The sequence below is a fragment of the Maylandia zebra genome, linkage group LG12, assembly GCF_041146795.1.
Source record: "Maylandia zebra isolate NMK-2024a linkage group LG12, Mzebra_GT3a, whole genome shotgun sequence".
NCBI classification, from domain to species: domain Eukaryota; kingdom Metazoa; phylum Chordata; class Actinopteri; order Cichliformes; family Cichlidae; genus Maylandia; species Maylandia zebra.
Window position 1 is genome coordinate 21,452,070 of NC_135178.1, and position 22,257 is coordinate 21,474,326.

Consider the following 22,257-nt stretch of genomic DNA (forward strand, 5'->3'; position numbering starts at 1 on the left):
GCACACCATGCTACAGAAAAATACTATTTTATGCCTGTTAAACTGTGGTCTTTGGGATTTTTTGGGAAGAAAAATATATGTTTTTGGAAAAGGTTCCTAACAGAGTCTCTAAAGATGCAATTTTAAATTGTTTCTCATCTGTTACGTGTGGACACAACACTGGTTAATTCCTTGAGTAAGGTCCCTTTAAAAAAATAAAAATAAAAAAAAGACTCATAAGGCAGTATTAAGTGGCTCAAACGAAAATACATTCTTCTGAAAATGGTCAAGATAAAGTCTGGACTGAAAAAGCAACCATTGTCGTAGGAGAAAAAAAAAGCAGGTACTTTATGCTTGGTGCTGTACTTTGGTACATTACTGTGTTACTGCATTTTATAATGTATTTTGCAAGTTAACTCACTGTTTTTTGTCTGTATCATTCTCTGTGTTCTCTCCCATAGACACAGTTTTCAGAAAAAACAAAAACAAACACCTTTCATTCAAACTAATTAACCTGAACGATAAAACATGATAAGATAGTTACACATTTTTTAATACAATGATATTAAATATGAAACAATTAAAGAAACAGACAGACAACTTGAAAGGGAGAATATTATTTCTTTGGACAGTATTGCACTAGTTTCCTGGTTGGAGGATAAAGCAAGCAACCCTTTAACAAACTTCCTGCTTCTGTGATTAGACGATCAGAGATAAACCATCATCCTAGGCCAACACAGGATCACACAGGCTTGCTGTATTGTTGTAGTTTCGTTCACAATTATACGAACACCTGTACACTTAACAATCTACACGTCTGACAGTGAAAGCAGAATTTGATATGAAATTACTAATATGTGAAGTGGAGAAATCATCATTTGTCAAAAAAAGAAAAATAATTATTATCAATATTCTGTAATATTGTTTCAGTAGAAATAACGCTCCCTTGCTGGCCAGCAGAATTTAGGCTCATTTTACAGTTAAATAAGAAAATAAATACAGAATTTCAGTAAAATAATCTTTGCGGCATAGATTGTCTCCTATTTGATCATTTCTACCATACTTCATATTTATCCTTCACATATATTTTCTTCTATTGTTGCCACATAAATTACAAAATAATAACATTCTGTAGACAGTTTTCATTAATATTTCACAATACATAGTCACTGGCATTGACTGCAATACAGAACATGATCATCTACTATCTAAAATGTGAGACTTGTCTTTACACGTTATTTCCAATAAAGGTCCAATAGATTTCTTTCCCATTTTAAAACCAAAGAATTACATTTAAATACAATGAAGTGTTTCAAACAGCTCCAGATTTCAGCAAGTATAACTACTCAGCAGTTTATCACCTAACACATACACTTAAGTAATTTTTTTTTACTGCCCTTACCAAGTTTTTCTAACAATTTTCACGGCCACTATTATGACAAGGGAAGTCAAAAACAGCACTTTACGGCACAAAAACCACAGTACTGGAATGTACAGTATGTCCACAGCAGCAAACCATGCAGACAGACCCCATTCACTGCCTCAGCCACACACACACACACACACACACACACACACACACACACACACACACACACACACACACACACACACACACACACACACACACAGAGTTACAGCTACAGTAGTATACACTGTCCTATGCTAAGTGCTTAACAGTATAAAGTGTCTAATAGGTCACACAGTAGCAATCTAACACAACTATTTTGACTACTGTCACTGTCAGCTAATCACCTGGATCATTAAGGGTGGATCTGAGCAAGAGAGAAAACAAGCATCAAATTAAAGTGAAAGTAAAGTATCTGATAGGACCACTCCACTTCTTTAATAAAGAAAATAAATGAACATGATATTTCACAAAAGTGAAGCAAGTCATTTTTTGTATTATACTACCTACAGCAGCGGTCCCCAACCCCCGGGCCTCGGACCGGTACCAGTCCGTGAGTCGTTTGGTACCGGGCCGCGAGAGTTGAGGCTCAGGTGTGAAATGTATAGTTTTTAGGGTTTTTATCGGTTTTCAGTGTTATTTCGTTATCGTTTTTATCGTTTACTCGGTTTTCCTGGGTCTTTTCACGTGTGTTATGAATAAATTTTCTTTTTTTCGGTACCGGTACTAGTTTTATTTTGTTGTATTTATCCGCAACACCTTAAAGGCCGGTCCACGAAAATATTGTCGGGCGTAAACCGGTCCGTGGCGCAAATAAGGTTGGGGACCGCTGACCTACAGTACAATACAAGTCCCTATGGTGGCTCTACACAGTAGAGTTCCTGCTCACATTTTTATGAGATATCCAGATGAGAAATGTATTGATTTTGGGTTTAAACACCATGCGAAAAATAAATTAAATAAAAGATCCATGTTGTTATTCATGTTGTTAATTTGCTTAAAAATTAACAGCTGTTTGCTGTGAGCAAAAGCAGTGTGGCTCATTAACTCACACCAAGCATTGTGTGTAAAAAGCAATTCATGGTGAGTCAGGTATTGCTGTAGGCGTTGCCACAGTTGGTCCAGCAGTAAGTGGCCAGCAATCAATCAGCTAGTTTTTGTAAGACAGCTATGCTGTGTCAGCTGACAGCTAGCCTCCCACACCCATCACATACGCACTGCGTGGACATGGCGGCCTATTTAAACGGCCTTACACTCGCGTTCACTCTACACTGGTGTGTGTTGTTCTGACGCCGTGGCTAGTGTCCGAGTCCCCTGAATTACAGCCTCCGCGTACTTTGGCTCTGCTCAGCTTTTATGCACCCTCGAGGGAATTTATTCCCACTGGTGGATCATTTGAAATGCTCCCTGGATATTTTGTAGTATAATGGGTGCTAGGTTAGAACCACATCACCAAGTCAAACTGTATGCTGCACATCTGTCTCCGATTGCAGAAACTAATAATGTGACTGTTTCCAGAGCTGGTGATGACTTTATGGATTGTTTTTGAATTAAATCTTATCTGTATGATAGGATTTGTTCTATAATGGATCCATTACTACAGCAAACATTGAGTGAATTATGTGGAATATCTGTGTCGAGTATAAGTTATAATCCAAATATCGTATATGTAGTGAGCTGACATGACTGCTAGGAACATCAAAGCACTGTCGAAAAACAGTAAAGATGGTTCCTATGAAGTATTAAGGGAGCAAAAATCCTTGAGTAGTTTCTCATGAAAGGTGTCAGCTCCCTGTGCTGACCACACCTGAGAACGGACGAAGAGAGAAGAAACACAGCAGAGAGTGAAGGGTTTACAAATAAAAGACATGCATGTGCACAGCTTACTGAAACAACCCAAGGCAAAGTAAACCTCCTGGACAAACCAGATGGCTATTCCTGAAAAGGATGGCATCGGAAACTGTAAATTTTCTCTACAGAAACTTTACAGTGAGGTGGATGCATGACTTTAAAGACACAACAGGTTTTTAATGTGAGCTGTAAACACAACCGGGCTCACACTCCTGGATCCTGTGAGTTTTTCTCTTGCTCCTCAGGACCAAACAGCTGGCTGCTACTGCCCTCTGTTGGGCCTCTAATGGACTTGCACTCTGTCTCTGCAGTGGTGCTTGATGGAGGAGCCTTGGTGACATCAACCTCTTTCATTTTGACCTGGTGAGGACTGCCAGAGCGGCTGCGGCTTCGGCTGCCGCTGCGATGGCCGCGGTGCTTGCTCTTACGTGGGCTAGGACTGCGGGACCTCATCTTCATGACAACAGTGCTGTCATCTTCTGAAGTGACATCAGAGCTGTCTGAAGAGCTCGTGTCATCGCCTGAGGTGGGAAGCAGGATCTGAAGACAGATGGAAAAGAGTGTAAGTAAAAGTGGAAAACGTGAAATAAAAAGAGTACAGATGCAGATGAGAACACCAAAGTATTAGTATTTAGTATTTATTTATTTATTGTCATTGTCAAGAACAATGAAATTGCGTTTGGGGCTTCCATACAACCCAAAAAAAAGAAGAAGAAAATAATAAATACCCCTTAAAACCCAAGTGTACATATTTAACCCAGTGTGACTCCAATGCAATAAGACAATCCTTAGCAATAATGTTCGTAGAAATTCAGACAAAGACCTGAGAAACATGACAAAATACAACAATGCAACCCATTCAATATTATTGTACTGTGAGATATGATATCAGATATGATAGTTATGATATGGATAAGGAAAGAGCATTTGGCTGTTTTCACGTCAAACAAGCAGTGGGTTGCAATTACCTGAAATGGCTCTGTTACACCCACAATGCTGCTCATGTTGTTGCTATAGTAACCCAAGATAAAGTCTCCTGAGCCTTTAGGCAATTCCTCCTCAGTAAAGGTTACCTGGAAATCAGTCGATAAGACGTTCATTAAATGTGAAAGAAAATTATCCTTGTATTGAAGCCTACGTGCATCCAGATTACCTGATGTTCCTGTCGAAGAAAATCTGATTCCTCCTGCTTGGCCCACACATATCCCACATAGTCTTTGTAGTGTTTGAAACCCACCTATGGGAGAAGTCAGTAAAATCAGTAATACACAGGATTACTTGTCATGCTCAACCTACTTGTTGTAGTATTAATTTCACGTATTGGTTTGTTACCTTGAAAAGTCCAATCCAGTCCCAAGAACTGCGAGAGTAGTTGGGTGCCAGTTTGAATATCACTGTGGCATCAGCAACACTGTTCCACTCATCCTCCACTATGATTGTGACCAGGGGAAGATCCACCTTGTATGGGAACTACAAAGACACTTATCATAGTTATTTAATACCAAAGTGCTGTGAGGTTTCCACGATGTCCTAAAGGATAACGAGAGCAGAGGATAGACCTCATCTAAAATGTTAGTCATGTGCCTGTCAGCGGAGGCTAAAAACACTGCTCTGATATCCTGGACCTCCACAGCATTGCAACATAAGCCTGTTATATTTCTGTTTCTTAAGACAGATTAAACAAACAGCAGATTTGGGCACTTGTGAGATGAAATTCTCCCTGTAAAAGCTCCACTTTAGCACATTTATGTATTGTGAGGAGAAATCTGTACCACCGGGATGAAAGTCTACAGAAGTACAGACAGTTCTATTTATATCACTCGGAAAAGGTCAATAATGGTGTAATCGAGTAGGTGAAGGACAGCAAAATCAATATGAAAGCAAAGGTAAGACCTAATGTTAGTTATTTACAATCACTTGTTTAAGGGTTACTGTAGTCAGGCAAGTAGGGCACAGCTGACGAGACAGTCATCTTTTGAGTCTAATCAAAACCTGTGTGTAACATCAGTTTAAAATAACCACCAACGGGAATCTGATTTGTTGTGAAGTAGGATGAATTGGTTTGATTTGGTCAATGCGATTTTATAGTAAGGTTTAAAGAACTATGTTCAATGTGACAGTCTATACTTTGCTAGTAGCTATGAACACAGAGCGGTTAGCTGCTGTTAGTTTAACAGCTATCTGGCATTTGTCTACACAAACCTGTTGAAAATAACTGTCAGAGCAGAGGAAAGCCCTGTTTAGCCCTCCAGGTGAGACAGATATATGAATTTTATTTATCAAAAATAGTATGGTATCAAAAGCCCGCTCCAAATTCATTTAGCATGTGTATATATTCTTTAAATATTTTCTTTATTTCATTGTCTGACTTTATCATAAATATGCTACATTTCTAGCCAAACTACTCTGATTAGCAATAGAATATGTATTTATTGTATTATCAACTACAGACTAATTTCAAAGATGCAAAGGCCTAATACTGCTCACAATCATCCTCATAACGTACCCTCGGATCCTAAAACAACCATGACCTGGATGACTGAGAGCCTGCACAGACATACCCTAGTGTTTCTCACCTGAAGAGTAAAGATGGAAGAAACTGGTTTGTGGTCACTGACGGTGAATTCCATGTGACTTCGATAGTTGTGCTGCGTCACTTTGGCGCCACTCGTTAGCCCTGAAATGGAGCCACGCTTCCCTGCACCAGCAGGTGCCGTGGCTCTCAGACGCCACAGGATCCGGTCAGTCCAAGCTGGTTTACGTTTCTTCCCACTGGGAAGTTTCCAGAAACAAAAAGATGGGGCATGGCAAAAATAAAGAAATAAATGACGCCATGTTTGAAACCACTAGATCGAGGATAAAATACGAACTGTAAGGATTCATTTAAGCCAGCAAGAGCCTTTCAGAGGATGTGTGTTAAAGGTATCTGGTTAGTGGCCTAGAATTCATAAAAGCACCCCCGGCATCACCAACCTTGTGTCGTATGTATTTGTTCCAACATCAAACTTGTAGGTAGGAGGGAATTTCAGCGGTCCCTCCTGGAATCCCTCTAACACTGTCTCGCTGTCTTTGGCCATGTTTAGCTGTAAATCATAGTACCAATCAGAAGACGTCACATAACTTCAACAATTACTGACGCTGCTCATGGGAATAGTGTGTTTCTGTATCACCCTCTAGTGGCATTCCCTACACACTGCACCACTTCCTGACTAACATCATTTCAGCTTTCGTCTCATAAAATAAAGAACTTCTCTATACAGTTTTACATTCATTTCAGGCTGAATGCACTGAAATAATAATAAGAAAAATAAATATGGATAGAATTTCAATATACACACTCCTCAGTTGCTATGAGATGAGAACTTTTAGTGCTTCTGAGGAAGGCCACATGCAGATGAGCTGAGGTACAATAATTGCATACATATAAACGTTTGGTTTTACCTGATCCTTTTCCCATAATATTGAAAACTTGTTGTTATCAATGGCTGATTTGACCACCTGCATCTCCAGGTCATCGATGCGGAAATTAAGATCCCCGAACCAAAACACCACACTGAAAAAAAAAAGGAGTCATTTTGTGAATTCAAACAAATGTGACGCTTTAAGTTACCTCAATGACTGTGTAATTATTTCCCTCAGAAACCACGAGCATGGAAAAACAACACTAGGTTGATCTTACAGATACATACAGCATATAGAGGGGAAAAAAATGAGGATGGAGATGAAGGTTATATTCAGAGAAAACAGTTTCCTGGGCAAGACCTAAAAATTTATGAGAGAAAAAAAAAAGAGTAGATTTTTTTTTAGGTTATAAAATCATAAATTTACAAGAAAAGATTCAGAAAGATAGTTCCTAAGGTACTAGATTGAGTTTCTCGCAAAGTAAAGCAATATTACCCCTCATCATATCACAGATGCCACAGCTTCGCACCGACAGTGGGAAACCTCATCAAATTATAGCCCACTTTGCAATCAAATTTTACAGCATAACATACTGTTACGTTGAAAAGATGGAGTTCTGGCAGTTTGCAGGTCTGGATCATTCGAGTGTATGCTAACACAATGCCACAATCTTCCCAGGAGTGGATGTCCCAGCAAACTGACCCCAACATCAGACTGTGCAACGCTCAGAGAAAATGCAGAAAACCCAAAAGCTACACCTGAGACTCTCCCAGGCCTCAGTCAACATGTTAAATGATAAATTTCTTGACAATTTCTGTAATAATTTCCTTTGGACAGACAAGACCAAAGTGCAGATGTTTGGCATTAAAGCACAGCACAGTTTTGCAACCCAGGCATCTTCTAGTCACTTAGGTAAGGTATTCTAAAGTCAAATGTGAGGCCATCTGTCTGACAGCTAAAGATTGGCCCCAATTGGGTCATGAAACAGGACAATGAATTGAAGTGCAGCAATAAAATCTACTTTAATGGCCCAGTCAAAGTCCAGACTTCAACCAGATTGAAATGCTGTGAGAGGACCTTAAGAGATCTGTGCATAAATGAATGCCTGCAAACCTCAATGAACTGATGCAACGATGTTAAGAAAACCAAACCAAAGTTCTTCCACAATGACGAGAGAGACGGATAAAGTCATACAAACAAATATGGTTTCATCTTATTCTTGCTGAAGGTGATTCTACAAGCTAGTGAATGATGTGGTGTGCTTAGTCACGGGACTGCAGAGAGTCCTGTGAAAACTTTACATACGATTGTAACCTACAATCACCACATAATCATAAGCATTTAGACTTCCAGGAGAAAATGCTGAGAACGTGTCTGCTGAGAAGAAAACATGCTGGTTTGGAGGAGGTAAGGTGCAAAAGGAGCTACAATGCAACTGACAGACGCAGAGATATTTCTCATTAGCTCATCCATAATGTTGAATCCTGCCTTTTGAAAGTCAAACTCTGGGGTTCTGCAACTGTTTCCGCCTTAATGGACCGACGTGAGAGAGCGAATAAGTAGCGTCTGACTTTTGGTCATAGCTTATACATTAACCTAAAGTTTCTGTGTTTCTGTGAACTGACATACTCATGGTCAAGAACCCCAGTGGCAGCCTGGCCCTCAAACTGCTGCTGCTGCAGGATGCTCTCAAAGTCCTCCATCCGCTGATCTGAGTTTTCCATGTGAGCCGGGAGGTGGCAGTTGAGAAAGCAGATGGTGTGACCGTACACTGACATGCGGGCACTCACTCCACCTTTATTCCCCTGTAGCAAGGAGCAAGCAGAAGAGAAGTTAAGTGGAAACAAATGAATTCAATGTATGTTATTAGTGATTAAAAAGCCAATAAAAACAGTAATTAGCATGCTACGATTTTCCACTGTATTATATGTGTCTCAGCCACAAACAGGAAGTTCACTCATTAAGGAATACCGAGGGACAATATCAATATTTAATGATAACAGCAGAGAGCACAAAGGTGGGGTCAAGATGAGTCGGCACACAACTTCCCACTGTTCTGACCCACAACAACACCAAAGATGGTGCGTTATAAAACCCACAGTACACGTCGATGTCATTTGAGTTTATAAAATGAGAATTTTACTTTTGAAAAAAGTGTGCGTAGAAATGCTGCAACTAACCTCCTTTCTAAATAAAACTGTGCTTGTTGACAAAACTGCTGTAAAGCAGTTGCTTTTTGGTAAAAATATATTTTACTTTTCAAGCTTAAAACACATAAAAAAATTATTAGATTGGAATATCACTCCAGCCAGCAGTTTGCCTTTGGTTCATTTTTTTTATGCTTGACTTTTCCAAATGTTAATAACAGCTTGCTGCAAGATACCAGCATCTATCTCTATATTTACATAAAACTGGATGAAGCCATGTTTGACTAACAAAGTGCAAGAGCTGATGTGCAGATATTTGGTGTGTCCCATTTCTATATGAGGGTACGTGGGAAAGAGATACCAGCCTAAAAATAAAACCGAGATATAGTCCACTTCTCTGTAGTGCTTTGTTTTTACGTGGGAAGTTTCCATAATGCAGTGCTGGTCACAACAAAATGTCAGTAGCCAGCTCACCCAGTAACCCCCCAGGCCTGTGCGAGTGGTCTCAGTCTGGACTCCACGCAGGAACGGCAAATGGAAATATTTGGCAAAAACCAGCAGTAACACTCCCTGCATCCGCTGGGATGTAACCTAGAGAAGAGAAAGCCATGAAGAATTAGACGGGATAATGTAAATAGACAGCAGAGTTATGAGGACATGCTTTGCATAATTCGCTAAGGAGAGCAGCTGTAAAGTTCACTTGCACATCAGGCTTACAACATGAATATAAAATCTCCTGGCATCCCTCGCACTCGTCCTCTTTTTACCAACTTGCATTTCCATTTTGGCCTGCAGGAGCATGTGGTCTAGTTCAACAGCTACTTCACATGAAGCCCCGGGCAGCTTTTGCCACAGCATCTACACTTACTGAGGTTAAAAAAACCACTAAAACCTTTGATATTTGCCCCTTACCTTTCTCAAAGCCCTTCAACATCCCACCAAGCGTTTCATGATAATATGCAGGATTTGACATTAGTGCACCTCTGGTGCTATTTTTGTTCAGTACAAGACAGTGAGGAATGTTACATGCCATTTACACGAGATGTCAACCCTTCCCATGTCCATGCCTCCTCCCCGCTGCCTTCTCCAGTTGTCCACACATCCCAACCCCCATCCACAGTCTGAAGAAGCACAATCACACCCAGTCTAAATGCCCGCGGGTGGAAATGGAGGCATACATCTCCGCGTGACAGGAGATCCTCTTGCTTGCACACTAACTGGCTGTTGCATAATGGATTCTAGTGAACCGTAAAGTGGACCAACTTCTTTTTTTTGTCATTTGTGTGAGGACACATAACGATTGGGTCTGCGTGCACTTGGGTAAAGTCTGAGGAGAGGGTACCTTGGCCTGCATACACTGTGGATGAACATAAATTCCCATCATCATAATTAAACAAAGAAAAACAAAACAAAACAGAAATCTGCTGAAGGCTGCCAAGCCACATTTTGACCAAGCACAGAAAAGACATTAAAGCCCAAAGACAAATGTGTGAGAGACAGAGACAGAGCGGGGCCATGAGTCCAGCAGCGTATGTTTGACCTTGTACAGCACAAACATGACTAAAGAAATGAGCTGTGAGTGTGATGCTATTTGGAAAAAGTTTAGTGCATTCTTTATCATCTCTAACAGAGATGGACACAGAAACACAGAAAAAGAGAAGTCTTGCATTTAGTGGATTAAACCACGTTGCAATCAGAAAGGCCAGACTGCCTTTGCTATTCAGAGCACTTAAATTGTAGCTTACTTGTACAGGAACTATGGTGAACATCAGCAGAAACCGTGCAGTGAATGGCCCGAAAAAATGTGTTGGAAGCTGCACTGCACAAGAAAAGGCTTCCTTGAACAGTCAGTTTGAACCCAACAATGAGTCACAGCGAGCAGAGTATCTCAAGGCAGAAAGTATAGATGGTGTGTCTCGTTACTACGTTTCTTTTGTCATGACTAAACATCTTCCTACTGCCACAACCGTGCATCTCACTTTACTTGTTAGCCTGACAACCCCCACAACCTGTTCACGGCATTGATTTCTACTAGAAACTTAAAAAAGGTCACATCGCGATGATCATTAACAAGGTTTAAACTAACGTAGCAGGACTGCGAGACAGCCAGAGGACAGCATCAGTCACACTGTCAGAGGCCCATCAACACTGACAACAACGAGATCCAAAAATAAAACAGCACCCTGGGAGACGTTTGTCTAGCTCTTTCAACTCGACAGCTGATTCACGCGGCCTGGCTCACCATGCCAACTGAGCCAAGCATTGTTGCAGACGCAGCCAGACAAACACCGACCACAGCGTTTAAACACAAACAATACAAATGAAATCAAAAGGTCTGATTTTTTTATCTGACAATAATGTTTTTATTCCTTTAATGTCGTATTTGATTTTGAAACAATATTCAATATATACTAGAAATATGTGCATAACACTTATTCCACATAAGAATCCCCTTTCTTGACTTTTGTTTTCCTATCAAAACAGTAGTTAACTATGCTTAATCTTTACAGCATCATTATATCTCATCTATGAGCTATAATAGTAGTACCTTTTATTTTGTGGTGAATACCAGGAACAGGAGTTAAAAAAAATAAAGGTGGAAATACTGCAAAAGGGGCTTCAGGAGACTGAGGACAAGCCGCTAAATAAAGCGACCAGTGGAAATAAAAGTGGGCTGAACTTACTGAAGATCAGAGGGGATGACGAGCCTCTCTCTCTTTTTTTCCTGCTGCTGGGTAATTTTTTCTCATCATCAAAGACACTATCTTTTTCATCATAAACTGTGGATTTGCATTACTCTTATCTCTGGACTTTATGGACTACATGGAATTTTTTCTACTTGTACTCAGACTGACTTATCTATGTGAGCTACGCTGTCTATAAGGAGAGACTGAAGAGTGTGCGCTGGTGTGTGGGACTGTGTGTATGAGCGTACTGGAATGAAATATGATGGAAAATTAATTTAATAAAACGAATCGGTATTTTCGTAACTCCTAGTAACTCATGAAACCTACTGGAGATCTTAAGATAGTATTTATCCCCATCTTCTATATTAGTACACCTACAATCGGTATATGTAGCTATAGACAGAGAAAGAGGGGCACAGGTCTGAAGGTTCAAAAAGGGAGACCGACAGTCAGTAAGAGCTCGACATTAGCAGCCTGGCAGACAGGATAAGATAACAGATTCGCTGACATTACACGCTTCTAGCAAATTATCACCCCATCCGTTGCTCAGGGAACAAAATGAGCTGAGAGAGTAAGAAGCGGCAAGCTCGTCAGGAATCCCACGATACATCTAAGCTGTTGAGCACTTCACCATAAGAGTGTGCATATGTGTTTACAACAGAAGCCATTACTGACCAGCACATAACCAAAGGGGCTGAGTCTCTCCATGCAGACTTCGCTCCACTGGTCTGTGAAGAGGGCGTCTTTCAGTCTTTTGTTAATCATTGAGTTTACTTCCTGCAGCCTTGAAGAAAAACAAAAAAAGACACAGAGCAGGGTAAAAGGGTCAAGAGCAGACAGACAAGGAAAAGGAGCTAATGAGAGCGTGCTTTGATAATGTAATCAAAGCACTTTTGTTTTTTCCATAAGGAGAGAGAGACATTCAAATCTGGGCCTGACTGCTCATTAGATGCATTGTATTGCAGCGCTGACGTGCATATAAACAGGCCAATCGGCTTTAATGCTGAACAAATGAGATAGTCGAGGCAAAACACTCACCCGATGATGTACATGTCTGTGTTTCCGTCACCCACATTCAGCCCGAGCAGAGAAGTGATGTCATCGGGTGGTGTGGCTGAACCCACATTCCAAGTGACGATGTGCAGCCTGTTGGAAAAGGGCGCTATATAAAAAACTCTTGCAAACACTCATCTCCTGCTCACCTGTATCGCAACCTGCAGACAAACCTACAGTGAATGCAACAGCAGATCACATCGACAATAATGCTTTCAGTCGATGTTTCACTACAATGCAAAGCCTTGACCGTCTTTCAACATTACGTGACATCGTCTACAAATCACTTAAACAGAACAGGCTTATTTTAGCTTCACAAAGTCACTCATTTTGATTCATACTCAGGAAAACTTTACTAAATTACTTAAAAAATATCAAATTAAAATAAATGGCACTGAAAGCCAGCCGCAACAGACAAACTGATAATATTGTTTCCCAGCACCTGGGCCACTCAAAGACATGCATACAAAGTAAATAAAACCTAAATCACTCATATAAATGTAAATGTGAGGACATGTTTGTCTTTGTAGCTCTAATTGGCTCTTTAAAAGACTAGAGACCTCCAGGGTAAACCCTGTCTCTCAGCCAGAGTGTACACTGGGCCAGGATCCAGTTACATGCAATACTGAGAAAATGGATTTTAATGGAGTATAACATGCCTAGATCCTAAAGTTTCTACTTTATATGCCAAACAAATCCAAGGGTGTAAGATGTGGTGAGGATACCGTCACCTCTCTTCATCCTAAATAAAGGACACGTCTCATAATCTGATACTATACTTTAAACATCAAAACTTTTAAGCATACCAATAAGTATGAAACCTCTTCCTAATGCAGGGGGGCTAATTGCTTTTTACAGTGCTCAGCATCTAATAGTGTTATCATTAAATTAATCTTCATTGAACTTCTTATCATTAGCTTAATTTTTGTGCTTCTATAAAAAACGATCCCCTGAGGATCCACTAATCAGTGTTACTACAACCTTGATATTTGGTGTTACGGCTCTGCTGCTATCCCTCTGAAGCCACAGCAGCAGTACAACCAGCAAGTAAGAACAGCCCAGGCATCAACAACAACAATTATTGAGCCTGACACAGCAAGGAAGGTGCAGTGGGGTGGAGGTGGGTTGCCAAGGGGCTTGTAGATGCGCAGCAACTGTGACTAGGCCAAAGCAACTTCAATAACATGGTTTCACTTCGTAAATGGGTTATTATGTAATTTATAAAAACATTAAATGTCTATAATGAAACTTTTCAATATTCAGGCCATTATTCCCAAATTTTTACACACAGAAACAATGATAATAAAAATACAGTGACATCATTCTGCAAAAACTTGCCACACTTTGGCCTCATGTTTACTATAATTGCAACCTTCCAGTGTCACTATCAATGAATATAAATAAATGTGATGTGTGCCACAGTTAATCTGTCTCAGCTGTCTGGGCAGGACAGGGCCTGCCGAGGCATGCTCAGACACACACACACACACAGGAAACTTGCCTGAAGTCTTCCACAGTCTGCGCCTGAGTGTCAGCTGTACCTGCCACAGAGAGAGCTCTCTGTGCATGAGGGTTCAGGTGATGAGGCACATGCCTGCTGGCAGATGGGTGGGGCACGGAGGCAGCTCTTACTGGGTGGTGGCCTGGACCTTTAGGACCAGCCTTAATGCCGGGCCCAGTATACTCTTCTGAGAGCTTGACTGCTGAAGGGTGAGAGGGTTTGGAATGACTGGCCACATTGCCATCAGGGTCACACTCCTCCTGGTTAGGCAGTGCAGTGGATTCTGCTTTGGGCTCGGCTTTGAGTTCAGAGATATCTACAGAGCCCTCAACTCTGGCAGTCCTCTGCGGCCGCCGAGGCCTGGCAGGCACTGCGTGTTGGCCAGTGCTAGAGTCGGTGGCAAGAGCTGACGTATCTGAAGGCGTAGCTGAAGTTGCTGTTACAGCTGCTGCTTCGCTGTTTGGGTTGCCTTCTGAGGTCTGGAGCTGGGTTGGATTATCTTGGTCCATTTCTTAAGATTTCTGTGACGACAAAAACAGACTGTATCAACTCAGATGGCACACATTACGTTTGTATTTTAGAGCATATATTAGAAAATATAACGCTGTGTAATAAATGGAGCTAACAAAGCACACAGTGAACTTGTAACACTGCACAACACAACCTGTAGCCTTTTTAACAAATGACACACCAATTCAGCTGATGACTAAAAGGCCGTCATAAGACTGACCCAGCAGAACAACTGAGTGAGTCATTCTGGCTCCCCGCATCATGAATGTACAATTACCTGGTTTCTTATGGCCTTGGAAACAGCTGAATGTACCGAATACAATGACGAAACAAAACTCACATAACAGAATAAAGAGCATAATGCATAACGAGACACAAAGAGGCATGTTGTCTTACTGTGGCTACAGGATTGGACATTTTGTGAATAAAAGCCTGGACGCAGTTCATCATCCTCTCTGCTTCTACCTAAGCCCCCTGCCCGTCCTCCAGTAACCAGGGAGATACTCAGTCAGTTCATATCAGCTCAAAGCACCTGTCACACACTAACACGAGGAACCACTGCACGGTCCAGAAGAGCAAAAAGCAACAGCCCAGAATAAACCACAACAGCAACAGCGCAGAGAGAGGAAGCTGCAGAGAGATAAATAACAAATTCAAATAGGCCATTTATTCACGCAACGACGTATTCAATCATTGTCCTTATCTCATTTGCGTTTCTCGACTGTGGATTGATAAAATACAAAAGCAGCACAAGCTACTGAAGTCCCATTTAAATGACAATTTTTAATCTAAGTGCAAAAAATGTGCACCATGTAAAAATCTTAGGGACAGGTCGGGGACAAGCTGGAAAAAAGCTGATTTGGGCACAAAACGGTGACGGATCTGCGAGTCAGTGGCGTTTCAAGTGTAACGTGTGGGGGTGGTGGTGGTAGTGAGGGTGAGGACAAACCTAACCTTCTGGGTGAAAATCACAGGAATCATTGGGGACACAGAGGCAACACAGCTCCCTCGTATTTATTCACATGACCTTGAGCAGCAGGAGGTTGTGGCTTTAACGCAGGGAGGAGGGTCACCTCTGTATTCCACATGTGCTCATTAACATGCTGGTCTTTCAGTTCACCAATAACCTGGTGCCTGACTGGGTATAAAGTATTCTTATGATCCATGTATGACATTTAGTCGGGTGGGGGAGCATGAAGGAGGAGGGTGAGTGGGCACACGTGGGAGTGGGTGGGTGCAAAACGAGCTGAGGGCAGCGGGAGGAAGAGCCAAGCGAGTCAGCCCTTCATTCAGCGACAGCACCGAGTCTTTTTGCAGAATGTCTCCAAATTGATCCTCTCACACTTCCCTCTGGCACTGTGTATTTTTCCAGGCTTTAATCCCCCCTGCTCTCTTATCGTTCCACTTCTCTAATCCTTTCCCTCCCCATCTTCCAAATTCTGTTGTTCCGGCTTCCAACCTTTAGTGCATGGACACCGAACTGCTTCGTTTTTGGATGTAGACTACTCCCGAGCTAAAAACGTTCCATTTCTTTCCTCTCTTAACCCATCTGAACTAAAAGGTGACCCTTGAGGCTCTGTGTCGTCTTCTCTCAGCCAGCCACCTCACAGCCACTATCAACGCAAGACATCATATGCTACCGTCACAACAACCATACAGAGATTGTAATCAGTGGTAAAGTATGTTCAAGTGCTCAGAGATGTGGAAAAATGAAAAATGAGAGAGAAGACTGAAAATCTAGATCGAGTTCAGTTCATCTTTCTAACATTCTCATTTCCTTCTTGCATGACGGAGAAAGAGCCAAATATTTGCCTTTCTGGGAACAATTACGACAGGCTGCCAATTTTTATTCCACTCACGTTCAGAGAGGAGAGAGTGGAATGATTTGATAATAACAAATGTGTCATAGTGTTTACATGCAGCCTCTTGAGGGGGTGAGAGCTGAGAGAGCCAGGAAGGATGTGGTGTAACCCAAACAGCAGGCTCCAACCAGCCTCCTTGGCTTCTTTGGTGGGATTCACTGACTATACAGTTTTGGATGACAGTCACACACTATTTTTTCTTCTATTTCCACACACGGACTTTGATCTTTTGTAGTGGCTCTGTGATAGACTGGCAACCTGTCCAAGGTGTAACTGCCTTATGACAGCTGGTATAGACTCAAGGTCAACCATGACCCAAAACTGGATGGATGGGTGGAGGGATTTAAACCACTGGCTCTGAATTACAGTACTGACACCAGTTTTGGGATCCACCAATTAACTAACAATACACTATCATTCATACACTTCACTATCATTATCATTTTTCAGGTTTTAAAATATTGAAGTTGAGCTATTTTTTAAAATTACAGCTGAAAGAAATAGACTTAACAGCAAATGTACTAAGGTCACCTTGCTGGTACTTGATTGGACTCCTTTTGCCTTTAGAACTGCATTAATTATTTGTTGCACAGATTTAACAAGGTCCTGCAAAAATTCCAGGATCTGAGTTCAATTCCACCATCAGGTGGAGTTTCTGTGTGGAGTTTGCGTGTTCCCAGAGTCCAAAGACATGCAGTTAGTGGAGATAGGTTAACTGGAAACACACAACCGTGGAGGTGAGCATGAATGGTTGTCTCTGTCCTGCGACCTGTCCAGGGTGTACCCTGCCTCTCGCCCTAAGACAGCTAGGATAGGCTCCATTGCGACCCTGTAAAGGGTAAGTAGAAATGAATGGATGGATTTTGATCCATTTTGACAAGACAGCATCACATTGTTCCTGCACATTCGTCAGCTGCACGTCCATGATGTTCCACCACACCCTAAAGGTGCTCTGTTGGATCTGGTGACTATGGAGACTATTTGAGTGCAATGAACTAATCATCCATCCATCCATTCGCTTCCGCTTATCCTTTTCAGGGTCGCAGGGGGCGCTGGAGCCTATCCCAGCTGTCATAGGGCGAGAGGCAGGGTACACCCTGGACAGGTCGCCAGTCTGTCGCAGGGCCAACACAGAGGGACAGACAACCATTCGCACTCACATTCATTCGCACATTCACACCTAGTGACAATTTGGATTATCCAATTAACCTATCCCCACAAGTGGGCATAGGTGAACTAATCATGTTCAAAAAATAGTTTGCGCTTTGTGACATGGTGCGCTATCCTGCTGGAAGCAGCCATTAGAAGATGGGTACACTTTGGTGATAAAGGGATGAGCAGGGTCAGCAACAATACTCAGGCAGGCTGTGGCGTTTAAAGAATACTCTGTTGATACTAAAGGGCACAAAGTGTGCCAAAAAAATGTCCCCCCACACTACGCCACTACCGGTAGCCTGAACCATTGACAACAGGCAGGATGGATCCATGCTTTCATGTAGTTTACACCAAATTCTGGCCCTACCATCTGAATGTTGAAGCACAAATCAAGACTCAACAGACCAGGCAATGTCTTTCCAATCTTCTGTTGTCCAATTTTGTGACTTGTAGCCTCAGTTTCCTGTTCTCAGCAGGAGTGGCACCAGGAGTGGTTTTCTGCTGCTGCAGCCCATCAGCTTCAAGGTTTGATGTATATTCAGAGATGTTTTTCTGCATACCTTGGTTATGAGGAGTGGACACTTGAGTTATTGGTACCTTGCCATCACCTCAAAGTAATCAAGTCGTTCTCTCCTCTGACATCTAATATCTACAAGGTACTTTTACCCAGAGAACCTCTAATCACTGAATATTTTCCCTTTTTTTAGACCAGTCTCTGTAAACCTGAGTGATAGTTGAGTGTGAAAACCCCAGCAGACCAGCAGTTTTTGAAATACCGAGACCAGCCCAGCAGCAAGCGCGACACATTCAAAGTTACTTAAATCATCTTCCTTCCCCATTCTGATTCTTGGTTTGGACTTCAGCAGGTCGTCTTGACATAACCAAATGCCCTGAGTTCCTGTCATGTGATTTGCTGATTAGATGTTTGCTTTTATATGAATAGGTGTATCTAATATAATGACCAGTGAATGTGGAAAACCTCGGGCTCTATGGACAAGACTGATTTGGGAGAATTTTGAAAGTTTCCTAATTGCTTCTCTTCTAAATTTAATCTGAGGTAACCACACAGCCCCACTGACATTACTGTGTGCACGATCTGATATCCACTTGTTGGCGTTGTTCCCACATCATCATAATTATTGTTGATCCAGGTTCAACATTGTAAGTGACCAGTCACTTTGGTGTGATGTCATAGTTGTGCAACTACAAATAAATGCCTTAAAAAAAACTACTTCACTTGCAAGATCTCTACTAGATCCAGCATTTTGAATTCTTTGCCCTTAAGAAGCATTTTGAGGATATTAGATTGTCTTTAGTGTAGCCTCTTCATTTACTGTGCCCAGCTTGCATGCAGTCTAATAAAAATGGTTCTGGTGTGTTTACATTACAGACACATTCCCCCATACAAGCACCTCCGGGCTTAAAGACTTTAATTGGCTTTCTGAATTGTTTTGCCTTGCTGACCATCAAAGCCCCCCGACTACACCACAAGTTCATTAACGTCTGTTCAGCTGACCCTCATTCATTTGACAAAAGCCACTGCGACGAGTCATGGAATACTGACACAGGTAAGTCCAACTACCAAGGGAATCATTTAGAGCATGGCTTAATTAAAAATTATATCTATATTTTGGATCAAATGGAGAAGGAATTAAATACATTGAAATGCCAATGTTTTATCCTATTCCTTGTTCACACACAGATTCCAGCTGACATGCCAGTCACATTTTGCCCTCTTTAGTGTTGAATGCTGGAGTTACAGCCATGCAGTACATTGGTGTTGAGAGCCTCCAGAGCCATATGCCCCTGTGACAGGGATACTAATGATGACCCGTACTGAAACGACACCGGCAGCTGCTGCCACAGCTGTAAATGGCTCCTCCAGGTCCTAATGCCACTGAGTATCGCTCCTCTGTATCCAAGGAGCTGCATCTTTCTGATCAGGTCATAGCCAGGGCTGCAGGATGTCACTATGATTTCTCCTACAGTCTAACACTTAAGACACGTGCTGACAACACACAGTGCGCTGTCTGCACTGTAAAACTATGTTGTGAGTTGCAATTTCCAGTTCTGTCCATTACCAATTATAGAAATCAGTCGAATGGAAAGATTCACTTCCTAAAGCTTTCTGCTTCGAAGACTCTCCATAGGGAACATTGATCACCATGTTGCAAAAGCAGCATCTTATATAGCGAGTTATCTTCATGCATATGTTTGTTGCACACTGTCAAGTAATTGAGATGAATGTAGCTAAAGGAATGTGAAACAGCTTCTGACCGTGTGGACTAATGTCTGCATTTGCAAGATAGCAAAAGGATCTCTCACAGAGACGTTGTTTCATTACTCACAGTTTTCCTTCCTGAGCAGTATTTAAATACAAGCCAAAGAAACTGATTTAAATCACAAAATTCTGCAACTGCATCTTTGCATCATCGCTGTAATCATTCTTGTATACACTGACACAAGCGTTGAGTAATAATCAGTCCTTTGAGCTGACATTACACACACTGTTTTGAAATACGGAGTGGAGACATTCTATCATGACCCCCACCCCCCACCCCCAATAACTCCTATTACATGTAAGGGATTAAGTAACTGAATGGTTTACCTCATAATGCTACATTTATAACAAGAGTCAGTTAAATGACACACACACATTGTGTAATATGCAAACATCCCTAACAAGCCAACAGTGCTTTTCATTCATCTGATATCTTGTATGTAAACATTAGAATCTTGCATGTAAGCCTGCTGTAAATATTCACATTTCCTGTGCCACAGATGGCTGTGACACCTCGGCTGGAACAAGAACAGCAGCCGAGTACTTGGCCTAATTACACTCTTCCTTCAAGGACAGGAAAAGAGAATGAAGGTCAGTTTTAACAGTGCTGTGTTGTGCATCACATCTGAGTTGAGATACTAAGTCTGCATGTGTTTGTGAGCCCTTATGTATGAGATGAGGGTGGAAAAGATGACAAGCAGCCTGTGGGCATGCGTGTGTAAAGCGATGCAAAAGGTGGAAAGACAGTTTTTAATTTTAATTTTTTTTTTTGTTAATGCCTTGTCATACTTTCATATTATAAACAAATGATGTAGCGCGCACGTGTACGCACACATCCACGGCAACGAAGTCAGGTTTCTGGAATTTTTCTGCAGCTGCTCTTAAGGCGTAACAGCAATTAACACTTCCTGTCTCGGTAACACAAGCGTTTCTATATGTATTCTGTTTTAAGAAAAGCTGAAAGTTGTGTAACAGAAGCTCCTAATAGGTTTCAATCGAGAACATAACGCATGCGTGTCTCATTAATTATCACCTTTACCTGTTTGCGATCGTCTGCGCCGAAGAATTTTAAGAGCTGGGGTTCTGCAGAGTCTGTCTGTCTGTCTGTCCGGAGCGCCGATGGAAGATGGGAATTTACAGGAAATTATAGAAAGAAAAAATTGGGGAAAAAGAAACGCGCTCAACTTTTATTTCCAGTCGCCTCTCTGATGAAACCATCGGCATCTCAAGCGCTTTTCTCGCCTTCCTTCCTTCCTTCCTTCCTCAGCGGGAGGTAGGAGAGAGGAGGAGCTGGTGGGTTTAGCCAGGCAGGCTACATGCCTCAGAAACACATTCCCCCTTCTTGTGTTTAAAGACACAGGCTTCAAATTACAGAAGACGTCCCGGACGGTATGAGAGAGCGCGAGCGACCAAGAGCGCTTCCGTAAACGAGCAGCCGCTGTCTGCCAATGTTGGCGGACGATTACTGTGCAGAGTGAGTCAGAGTCTGCCAGAACTGCGACTACCAGAAAGGACACTGGGCAATTAGGCTGCAACTACAAACATGGCTTCCGCGCGGATGTACACTGTTTGCCACGAGAACACACTAAATGATGCACAATGTCAGGGTGCAAGTTTTTTTTTTAAAAAAGAAAGAAAGAAAGAAAAGACAAGAAAAGAAAGATGGAAAACGTACATTAGGAACGTCAGATCTATGTATTCTCACTCTATGATGGCGCACTCCTGCTGTCTGGTGGTTACTGTGTTGAAGAGCGTGGGAGAAAATTAGCGAGGCTTGTATGCCTTTAACTTTCAATCAAATAGCAGTGACTGAGTCATTTTAATGCTCTTTATAGTAACAGCTGAACAAACCCCCAGATGTGCTTCTTTCTGTTTGTGGATTTAGGATTTGGCACAGCCCCCAAGCGCAACAGCGCCATTGCCGGTCAACAGTGGTAGCGCCTGTGCTTTGGTGACACTAAGAAAAAGGCAGGGCCGACAGGATTAGAAATGAGTACATCAGAGGGACAGCTCAGGCTGAGGTTTGGAGACACAGTTCAAGAGGCGAGGCTGAGATGACGTGGACATGTGCAGAGGAGGTATAGTGGATATACTGGGCACAATTATGCTGAATATGAAGCTGTCAGGCAGGAGGAAAAGAAAGACCTCGGAGAGAGCTCATGGATGTAGTGAAGGAGGACATGCCACAAAGGACACAGGTGTGACAAAGGAGGATGCTAGGGATAGGGTGAGATGGTGGTGACCCCTAAACTCTGTTGCGGGGCATATTATTTAAACCAATTTTTGACAGTCCTCAGATCTCATCTCACTGCTTAGAGACACTAGCTGGAGTTCCATAAATTGCTGCACTGTTCTTCCTCCTCTTAGATGTCTTTTTACACTGTCCATTAACAACAAAAGGCAATAAATGGCCTTCCACGG

General features: G+C 41.9%; 1 protein-coding gene across 1 annotated transcript; it reads right to left on the reverse strand.

Moving 5' to 3' along the window:
- Window positions 1-511: 511 nt before the first annotated feature.
- inpp5jb (inositol polyphosphate-5-phosphatase Jb) lies at window positions 512-21,342 on the reverse strand. The gene is made up of 13 exons (XM_004544633.4): window positions 20,876-21,342; window positions 14,029-14,549; window positions 12,513-12,620; window positions 12,150-12,258; window positions 9,262-9,378; window positions 8,270-8,445; window positions 6,680-6,791; window positions 6,212-6,321; window positions 5,815-6,010; window positions 4,571-4,708; window positions 4,392-4,475; window positions 4,207-4,311; window positions 512-3,778 (listed from the first exon to the last, which is right to left on the reverse strand). Exons 2-13 carry the CDS (start codon window positions 14,535-14,537, stop codon window positions 3,443-3,445), a joined length of 2,100 nt encoding a protein of 699 aa, XP_004544690.1. The 5' UTR covers window positions 14,538-14,549; window positions 20,876-21,342; the 3' UTR covers window positions 512-3,442.
- Window positions 21,343-22,257: the final 915 nt, after the last annotated feature.

Bases quoted from the DNA above. Each gene is read 5' to 3' on its own strand.
- inpp5jb (XM_004544633.4), bottom strand. From the start codon at position 14,537: ATGGACCAAGATAATCCAACCCAGCTCCAGACCTCAGAAGGCAACCCA. The intron at 8,446-9,261 runs GTGAGCTGGCTA...TCCTTGCTACAG, and splicing joins CAGGCCTGGGGGGTTACTGG to GGGAATAAAGGTGGAGTGAG. The intron at 6,011-6,211 runs GTTGGTGATGCC...GAAACTTCCCAG, and splicing joins ACAAATACATACGACACAAG to TGGGAAGAAACGTAAACCAG.